Below are 10,718 nucleotides of genomic sequence, written 5' to 3'. Positions count from 1 at the left end.
TTGGTTTGAGTGGTTAGTTGTCCAGGGCTTTACCAGCCACGTGACCATCTTTTGACAAACTCTACTTCACTAAAATACCTAAAATAAGCAAAGTACATCGGCGGAAATCCACTTCTCGAGGCGTAAAAAAATAAAAGATAATCAGAATTGTGGATACGTTATAGGTTTTATTTTGAAATAAGTAAAGGGAACTTCAATGTTGCCTCCATTCAAACTAGGACTAGCGTGTGTCTGTGAAGTGGGTTTGTATCTATTTTGCCATCCGTGAGAAAGTGTATAGCCGCTATTTGGCGTCGCTGTTGTCGAGGATGTTAGGCTGACTTGATGTCAAACCTCGGGCACAAGTTTATTCGTTCTGCCGGTGACTACAAACGGTAAGACACAATTCAAAAACAACTTTTTCCTCCACCCACCCTTGCAAATCAACTTCCCCGCAGGAGCTGATAGTAATAGACCCTAATGATGAGCGATAATAAAGTGTGGTGATTCACACAGCATAGTAGTCGTCAGTGTTCGTTCATCTGTACTGACCTCTAACTTGAGTTGTGTTGGTGAGAAATACCGTCATCAAATGTCAGACATGAATGACGACAACACTGGAGAGTTTATTGAACAAAGAGGATGGTTTTAATTCTGGCCTCTGTTGTTCAAGCGTTAAATGTTCTGTCAAGTGGCGAGCAAGTGGACTTCAAACGAGGAGCACGTTGATCCCCAGTGGAATTCATTCTGTTTAAGCCTCTTGCAGCACAATTCGGCAAAACTCGTTTTTAGTTCAAAGCAGCGCTGGACTGGCCATCTGGCATTCAGGGCAGGTGTCCGGTGGGCTGGCCTCTTTTGAGGCCAATGAAAGTGCTATTTAATGATTATTTTCGTACATTTTACCCCAAGAGACTGGCTCACAATTTAGCGGGACCAATCCGTTAACTCATTTTGAATATAGATAGCAAACTGAAACATTATCAATAAACATCAGTGGCAGAACTACATGTTAAGCAAGAGTCGGGCCGGGTCGGGATTTATTTTGTGCCATTCCAGGCCTGGTTCAAAGTCGCTGTGCTTCTGCACTGATATGTGTTTTATGTCGATCTTATTTACAGGTAAATGTAAGCGTTTTGACTCTAAAAATAGCGACTGTGTATGATCCAGATACCCAACCTTATGAATGATTCTTAGTGCCCTTTTTTGTAGTTATTAATGAACTGATTTAACTTATGTAATTATTACCCCAATTTTCAACGCAGTAATTGAAATATGGCAGAATTATGGAACAGTACAAAATGCGGAGTAAATTGTAATCAAGTATCCATTTGACTTTATTCAATACTGCAAAGTTTTTTGATAATTTGGTATGTATGTGTTTAATGTGTGGCTTTCAACTAATTTTCTCATCTATTATGACACCCAAAATTTTATTTTCTTGAACCTTGCCAATCTGCACCCCATCAATCTTTATTTGTATTTGTACATTTGTTCTGCAATTCCCAAACAACATGAATTTTGTTTTATGTAAATGTAATGATAATTTGTTTCTGTCAAACCAGATTTTCATTTTTTCCATTCATTCAGTGATTTCATTCAATAACTCATTTAAATTTTCCCCAGAACAAAAAATACTGGTGTCATCCGCAAACAAAACCAGTTTCAGAACATCTGATACCTTACAAATGTCATTGATATACAAAATAAACTATTTGGGGCCCAAAACAGACCCTTGGGGCAGGGCACACCACATACAGTATCCAAGCTTCACATACTGTTGTCTCTTATGTAAATAGCTCTTAATCCAGTCTGACACATTGCCTCTAATGCCATATTGTTCCAGTTTAAATTTTTTTATTTTTTTTATCATGGTTAATTGTGTCAAAAGCTTTCTTGATATCAATAAATATTCCAATAGCATACTTCCGCGGATCAATAGCACTTGTTATTTCTTCAATCGCTTCTGTTATTGCCAAGGATGTTGATCTGAAACCGCATTGGCTGTCAGAGAGTCATTTGTGCTTTTTTATAAACGCTTCCAAACGATTGTTAAACTGTTTTTCTAGTACTTTTGAAAGTTGGGGAAGTAAGAAAATAGGTGTTTTGATAGTTTGTTCCCAGTTTTGTACAGTGGAATGACGTTGGCTATTTTCATTTTGTGTGGGAATGTTTGAAATGATAAATTACAAATATATGTTAATGGTTTTGAAATTCCTTCAATTACTTCTTTCTTTATTATCATATCCATATCATTATAATCGGTTGACTTTTTGTTTTTAAAACTTCCAACGATATCCTATATTTCTTAGAATCTTTTCTTACTGTAGTAAGAAACATTGAATATGGATTTTCTGTCTATAAAATCCTCCACAGTCTTCTCAGTTGTCCCAGGTTTTAGGTTTTTATGTGTTAATATGAATGAGAAATTAAAAGGGACATTTGTTTAAAAAAACTTCAAAAACAGAGAAATCCCAAACTTTCACATAGCTCTAAAATTACACTGAAATACTAAGTATTATTGTTTGTGAATTAATAAATAATTACAGAAAAGTGGCGTATAACTTTTTTGAGCTACAGCATCAGGGGGGGGGGGTCTGTTCCAGGAATCGAGGGGCAGGTCAACCAGAATGCAGGTTCAATTAGGAACTCTTTAAAAAATGTGGTACACAAAGGATGTAACTTGTTGGTGTTAAAGCTAAAGTCCTTATTTTCAAGAAAATACAGTGTGCATGATATGTGACTCATTAGAAAAATATTTTTTTTCCTGCATAGATGTGTCTAGAAAAGCGCTATATAAGTCCGATGCATTGTTGTTATTATTTTTATTATTATTATTATTATCATTATTATTATATAATGCAATCCCTTAGTTGCCTGCAAGCAAACATACACTACCAATTTCTCTTTCAATTGTCCAAACTTTTGACTGATTTTGATTTATGCCCTCTGGCTCAGTCTGACTCCTGACTACTCCTGGCTACAATTTAGCTCAGCCTCTGATGTTGATTGGTTCAGTTTGCTTTCTATATTGTAAATGGAACAATGAGCTGCTCCTTCTAAATTGTGTTCTGGTTTCTTGGGGTAAAATGGAATAATAAAATCGCACCAAAAAAAACACCGGCCCACCGGGCAACTGCCCATGTATGCAAGATGGCCAGTCCAGCCCTGCTAGTAGTATATCTATGGAAATATGCACACATTACTAAATGATTGCATAATATTAGTTTGGCTCACTGAGGAGTAAGAAGCATGTGCCTTTTCTCGCACACAGTGACGCGTTCGCCGTTCACTGGACTAAAGGACATTGTTGAGATGCATTTCTTCTTTCCTGGCAGCACTGAGTCATCATTGAGATGTCGTTGAAAGTGGGCTAAAAGCAAGCAGCAAGGCCAGGGGTGAGTGCATTAGCCATTTTCAGTCCGTTTTTTTTTTAATGTTATCGGCCATTCTAAACATAAACACTTTGATAGGAATCAATGGGATGACTTGCCAACTGCGGAACTTAATACATACAGTGTCTCATACCACAATGAGCAAATGTGCTTAAAAAAAACAACAACAATATGTTTTCATAATAATGTACAATACATTATTTCTCGAGTAGAATAAAAAAGTGTAAATAACTACAGTTGCTGCAGTTCACTTTTGCTTTTTAGTGCAATGTTGTTTTTGTGTTTGTGAGATACAACATTGTCACTGGAAAATACATTTGAAATGCACTGTATATTATATTACATTGGTATACTTGGCGGTGATTTGAAAGAGATCCGAATGCGAACATTACAGAAATAATTGGTCCCCCCCCCAAGCTCAAAGGAGCGGCGCCTCCTAAATCCGAGCCTACACTCTAAAAACAGTTGGGTCAAAAATAACCCAACTATGGGTCAACAATGGACTGATCCTCTACTTGGGTTGATTTGACCCAACTTTGAGTCAAGAAATTGGTCTTTTAGTGTAAAACAACTCATAAATATTGGTCAGATCCTTTACTTGAGTCAAAAAATTGAGCCAAAAAGTGGATCAGTCCTTTTTTGATCCATAATTGGGTTACTTGTAACCCAACTGTTTTTTGAGTTTAAATCCGTAGGCATAGTGCTAAAATATTGTGCAGTCAAGTTTCGGTGTTGTTGTATGGTTCCTTCGACTTGTGCCTGATGGGTTGCAGATTTTTATGGTGCTGATGGCTGAATACGACATCTAAGCAAACATTGATCTCATTAACTGATGATCTGCTCTGGTTTGCACATCAGTGACACGCAGTCCTGAGCATCAGTCAAACATGAAAAGAACTAAGGTCACAATAGCTATTGCAATACACCACAGCAAGGCCCAGTTGCAGAACTCCTTTAATTAGAATAGAGTACCTTTTATAGACAATGCAACACTGAATTTAGCAACTTTTTATTTTAGTGAAGTGTAGCTATGCAAAAAAGTGTGGCCAGAACAATGTAGAAAAGACGAACTACACTTTTTGACATTTCTTCAAAAGTATAATTCTGATATGGGCGTCATGGTGGACCACTGGTTTAACAGGCCATAACTTTTAACCTGGTCCTTTTTCTATGACGTGCGTTTCAAATGAAAATCTTGTGTTACTTGTGTACAGCCTGGCTTAGCGTATGTGTTAAAAAGGGGATATGAATCCTGAAGCACAGCCTGAGGCACCTATTCACACACATTATTAAGTGATTACTTGTTTTAGAATGTGTGACCAGAGGCTAACAATGTTCCCTCACCGTGCGTGTGTGCGCGCACTTGCCCAAGCAACAGACTGCTCCATTGTGAAGGCCGCACAGAGACCCTGTTATTGGTTGCTTTGTGTCCGGGGGGGATGCAGTGGGAGAAGAATATGAAGACAATAGGAGAGAGTGGGGACCTAAATTAATTGAAATGTGCAGAAAGCAAAGCAGTGCTAGAGAAAATTACAGGGGATTGTAAGCATAATAAGGTCAAAGACATTGGAAAAAGGATGTCGGCAGTTGCTCAATTGGCAAACCTCAAAGTCGACCTCAGCATTTTAAAGTAGAGGTTTTTTTTCAAAGCCGATACCAATTAATAGCAGTAAAGGAGGCCGGTATCCGATATTTGAAGCTGATATTCGCTTTCACTTAAAGGGAAAATATTCATGTTAAAAAAAAAAAATACAGACTGCTACTCTTAACTTTTTTTCAAATGACTTTAAGTATATGTTTATTGAATAACTCTTCGGATTTGCCAGATGATTTTTTGTTTTTGTTTTTTAATCTTAGACAATAGACATCTTTGTTTTTAAAGTTCTAACAAAAACTCATCAGCATGCCTTAAAAAGTTCAATGAAAACTTGAACAAGTCTCTTAGTCAAGCCCCCTTTTGTATTCTACAGTAAATTAAGTTTCCAAAATTTAAAAAATATCTGAAATGTTAAATGTTCACATAGCTTAGTTTTAGTTTCAAACAAAAATAGAAGATGCTAAGAGTTCCCAGGGTGAGCAGCCTCTCTTATGAAGTTAAGTAAAAATTTAAGTTACCGGTTTTAAATCAATTTATTATTGACCATCAGTTTAAAAAAAGAAAGAAAAAAAGACGCAGGGACCAATATTCATCAAAAAGCAAAATATCGGCACCGATAATTTGTCTATCCCTATTTGAAAGAAAAGTTCAGCTTTTTTACTTTTTGATAAATGATTGTTTGTCCAGTTAAGATCAGTCTGTATCACTTTAAACTGCATCACAGTGGCTAATTTTAGACTAACTTAGCACAGAAACAGAAGGGTGTCATCCAAAATCAATTTAGGTAGTTTGCACGTCTGCCATGTTCGGAACTTAGCTCAGTCCTTCCTGTGTGAAGCAGTGTTTCCCACACCATATTAATACTTGGGTGGGTCACCCAAGTAAACTGGCCACCACCCAATAATTTTTCAAGAAAATCTATTAAAATATATTTAAAAATAAAAAAAATGTGCCGTGACTGGATATTCCGCATGTAACGTTAGTTTGCTGTCACTCACTTGTGAATCGTGAGGCTAGAGGAGATGTAGTAACAGGACTAAGACACCCCCCCCCTCCCCTCTCCCATTTGAGTCCACCCACCCAAGTAGATTTCAAATCTGTGGGAAACGCTGTGAAGGGTACATTTTGCTTCTGTGCTTGCATTGATTTTCACACCCAACAACACCATGACCATCGGTGAGCATAATTTTATGAGACATCTGATTATTGGGCCTTTGCTGACTTTGACCGGAAAGGGCAATCGGGCTCAGTGGCCAGCGAAACAAAGCACAACTAGAATTTAAAGGACTGGGTATGCACATGCTTTCTTTGCTTTTGCACAACCGCATCAAAGGATGTGCTTGCATCATGCTTCAAATAGTTCATTGTGCCATTCATATTCATGAAGGCCTCAGGCCCGTCACTGACATAATGCTTAATTCCCTTACTTCTATATCATAATACAACTCTTAAACAAAAAACACTATAAAAAGAAATTGTTTCTAAATTTGACCCACTAAAGACGAATGTTGTTATTTTGTTAATGATCCTGCCAAACTTGAAGGATTAAGCAAAAAATTGGCAGGTACAAACAAATTAAATAAGGCCTCAAAATCCTGAAATAATTCAGCCATTCGCTTCACTTAAAGCTTCTGGTTGCTGGAATATATGCCGCTGGATTGTCACGTAGCTTTTACACGCCGTAAAAACGTGGCACTCTAAAGTTTTCAAGGTGGAGGCATAGGCATCAAATTGTGCGTTCGCTTGAAGCTGAAGAGATTTGCCGGCTACATATTTGTGGGTGTTGTAGGATTTAATTTTGTCTGCACGTGTGATTGTGTGCTTATTTAATGAATAAAATACTAAATCATGCTGTTGTGTAATTTACCATGGAGTCTTTTAAATTTAACAGAAGGAAGTGCTTTTGATTCGAAAGGCCGTCCTACTGTAGTTACTCTGACAGGAAATTGCACTTGTTTCAACATTAGTACTGTTGTAGTATTTGTCGAATTACAGGGATACTCTTTACTATACTAGCCTTAAGCTCACACTTGCATTACTGCCATCATGTACATGTATGTTGTTATGATGACAGGCATACGTTTGTGAAATTGTGACTAAACAAAAGCGGTTTCACATTCAAAATCTGTTGTAAAACAGGATTTATATGGAGTGGAAGGTCCGGATGTTTCGAGATGGGTTGGTTTGATTGTGATAAACTGGACAAGTTGTGTGTGCTAATGTTTGTGGTGTAATTTTGCACTTCCTCTCGGAGGGCTCTGTTGTGCTGTGTGATTGTGTGTCTGTTTGCAGGCTACTGAATAGAACAATCCATAAATTATTCAGTAATAAGGCATCATTATTTTAGTTTCACTTTAGCTTTTATATTGGAATTGTTAATTGTTATTTTACGATCTGCTTACTGTGCTACTTTTTGTCTCTGACAGACAGACACAGACATGGGAAAGAAGATGCTATTAATTGCACAACTACTCAAAAATGATTTGTTGTCAACTAGGTATTGGCTTCCCCATTCTTCCACAACTTCTTCTTTACATTGGGACAGCACAGTGTTTTTTAATAGGCTGAACAAAGAAGTGAGAATTATTGTGCAATTTGCACCATTACAGATAATAAAAATAAAACAAAGAAAGTCAGATGTTCAAATATCATTACATCAGCTTTAATTTTAAAGCAACAGGAAGAACGGAATTTCCCCCTATTTCCTTTTATCCATTTGGTGTAATTTACTTTACTGGCTTTTTGAAGCAGCTGTGCTCAAAGGTATGCGGCAGTGGAAGCTACATTTTTTTCCTTCTAAATTACGACTTGATTGTGACTTCAAATAAAGCAGATGATCTAGGTCAGTGGTTCTTAACCTTGTTGGAGGTGCTGAACCCCACCAGTTTCCTAAGTGCATTCAACAAACCCTTCATTATTGAAAAATAAAATTGGATTGAACGTAGTTAGCCACTTCTGGTGCTTACAACTCCAATGTTGGACCCAATGATCGACCGTCGCTAACCTTCCACAGCTGGGGCCTGCATTGATTCGGGCTTCCTCTGCTTGTCTCCCTCTGCTTTGCTCTCGCTAGCTTCTCCCGCTTGCCGATCTTGTTAGCCATTCCAGCTAGTTCTTGCTCACCGGGCTGCTTGCTCACTCGCAGCAAATAATAATTGGTAGTGTAACACTCTATTTTTGTGAGGTACTGTATTATTTGACGGAAAGGGCAGCTCGTTCCAAAAATTACTTGCCAAAGTTGAAAGTCGGTACTGAAGTCGGTAAAATGTAGTCCTCCTCTTTCAAAGCAAAACAAAAATAGTGACCGGTTGTCCTTCCTTTGTTGTGGAGTAAGGCCACTCTTAGTGCCACTAGCATAGCATTAGATTGGTCGGAGCAAAAGTTCAACCTCACTGCCACCAGTGTAATGCTCCATTTTTGTGCGGTAGCGATGTGTGTAATAGTTCCAAGCGAAGGTCGTGGAGAACGAACAGCACATGGAGAGAGAATAGCTCCACAGCAAACTTTATTCTGTAGCCTCGCTACCAAGTGACTACAATATAACTCTCTCAATCCGTCTCATCATTCGCCTCATCACCACAGGTATCCTTCCGCCAATACCACTCAATCATAATAGTTCCCCAAATATGAAACAGGTCCACACAAATACATGCTGTACATCAATGTAAAAATAAATCCTCTTACAGTAATAATTGGTGGTGGGCTTGCCAAGTGTGGTCTCTCTGAGGCACCTTAGTTTGCGTGCAACAAAATCATTGCATTCTATTGGTTCACCACTAGATGACACTAAATAATACACACTGGTCCTTAAGTTTTGTGGGCTAGCGATTTATGCTGAACTAGAATTGTTCAAAATGGCATTGCAAATCATTCTGTTAGGACGCTGACTCCCATCACTCAACTCTATATTTATAGGGCACTTTAAAACAACCACACTGTTTTCCTAAAATGGAACCCGGGGGCTGCAGATACAGTTAAAACAGCAAAGGCCCCATAATTGAATCCTGTGGAACACCATACGTTTCGTTATCCATGTGAATACATATTGCACAAATTCATCCGGCCACTTTCTTTTTTTGCTCGACAGTTAGCATTGAAGGATTACAATAATAAAGAAATCACAAGACGTAGCATCAGAACAGCTACAAGTCGTCTATTGAGCACACCAAATATCCTGCAACACAGACATGCCAAGCATTGTAGCATGATCACCTGCAGCCATGATGGCCAAGCGGGGAATATCAGCACGAATCATTTGGGTGTGTATCTTGACCTCCGCCGAACCCCTGAGACTGACTCACCAAACACAACCACTGATCTAGGGTTTTAATAGCAATGATATGAATCATATCCTCCATATTGAGCTAGTCATTGGGTGATCAAAATGATTGGGTTGCTGTTATTGTGAAGTAATATACTCAGTCACTTAAAAATGGGGCCAAAAGGTTATCAGTAGCCAAACTACAATTTAAATTTATCAGTGTCCTCTTCCACAGATTACATGGACCATGAGCTGAGGTGTAAAAGACTGTATTGCCATGTCTCAGTCCGAGTCTGAAGTCACCGTGTGGACCTGGTTAAGTGGGCTCCGTCTCGAACAGTATTCCAAAGCATTTGAGACTGCAGGCTTATCGACCTTCGCAGAATGCCAAAACCTCACACCGGATCAGCTGGAGCAGATGGGAATATCTCTTCCGGGCCACCGGAGACGCATGCTGGCTAGCCTGGACAAAACTCGAGATGTCACCTCTCCGCAACTTGATGCACAGTCAGCCTTTGTACAGGATGCCAGAGCAGAGCATGATCAACTTATGGATGAGAATGGACCCTTGAGCGGTAGAACAATATCTGTAATACAGGAAAACTGTTTTCTGAACGATGCTGAGAAAGAAAATGCACATACCACTGAACCTGCACCCAGAGACAGAGAGAGACCAGTCCCGAGGGACAGACAAGCATCCCAATTGAAAGATGGAACTGGAGGGACAGAGAGGATGGTAACTCTTGCACATAATGAGGAGGAAGACGACATAGCTATAGAGAAAAAGCGTCCAATTCCAAAAGAGAGGACAAGGTTCCGCTCCAGTGCTCCAGCCCTACTGGACTCTCAAACCAGCTCTCTAATTAATCCATCTTGTGACAGCACTTTGCCACCAGTGCCCCCGCGGAGCACCTTGAACTGCCCGCCACAACGCTTCACAAAGGCCTTGACACCCTCACCCCCAGCACAAAATCCCACCTCACCTCAACACACCAAGTCAGTCATCAAAGAGACAGCTGTCCAGGTTCAATCTTTGTCCTCCACCGCAACCCAGAATCCCGCACAAGAAACTGTCCACTCACCTTGGCCCTCCACCTCCCGAACTCAGCTTCAGACATTTTCCATTCACCTGCTAGCGCAAGATTCAAAAAGCGATAGGATGCCAAATATATCCTCCATGGCCCTCACCTTCTCCCCAAGGAAAGAGAGAAATGCTCCACCACTCCCTCCGAAAGTTGGGTCAGCAGCACCAAGAGGGCCCCCAAAACTTCCAAGCAGGCATCCTGTATTTTCTTCCAGAATTGAAAGGTAAGTTTGCTGCTCCTATTAGCATACCTCTACTGCAGTGGTGGTCAAGATTTTACACCAGCTCAAAAAAATACTTAGTGCCATTATATTGAACCAAGAATGTCATGGAAATACTTATCACTTATCATATCATTCAACTTTATGATTGCACATAAAGTTGAACCTCAATTTTACTTTTTTA

At 39.3% G+C, this 10,718-nt stretch overlaps 1 protein-coding gene across 4 annotated transcripts in view; it reads left to right on the top strand.

The window, feature by feature from the left end:
* Window positions 1-233: 233 nt before the first annotated feature.
* Window positions 234-10,718, top strand: part of arap1 (ArfGAP with RhoGAP domain, ankyrin repeat and PH domain 1) — a 48,035-nt gene continuing 37,550 nt past the window's right edge. For 2 of the 4 annotated variants that reach the window (XM_086080476.1, XM_086080473.1), the window contains exons 1-3: window positions 234-374; window positions 3,251-3,374; window positions 9,465-10,537. In XM_086080476.1, coding sequence (XP_085936602.1) covers window positions 9,507-10,537 — 1,031 coding nt within the window. In that variant the 5' untranslated portion in view covers window positions 234-374; window positions 3,251-3,374; window positions 9,465-9,506. The remainder of the gene's footprint in view (window positions 375-3,250; window positions 3,375-9,464; window positions 10,538-10,718) is intronic. The other 2 variants (XM_086080474.1, XM_086080475.1) reach the window with 2 other exon arrangements.

Source organism: Leptonotus elevatus, chromosome 7 (assembly GCF_054856555.1).
Source record: "Leptonotus elevatus isolate MCC_2025b chromosome 7, RoL_Lele_1.0, whole genome shotgun sequence".
In the NCBI taxonomy this organism is placed as follows: Eukaryota; Metazoa; Chordata; class Actinopteri; order Syngnathiformes; family Syngnathidae; genus Leptonotus; species Leptonotus elevatus.
This window is presented reverse-complemented; position numbering and strand designations above follow the sequence as displayed.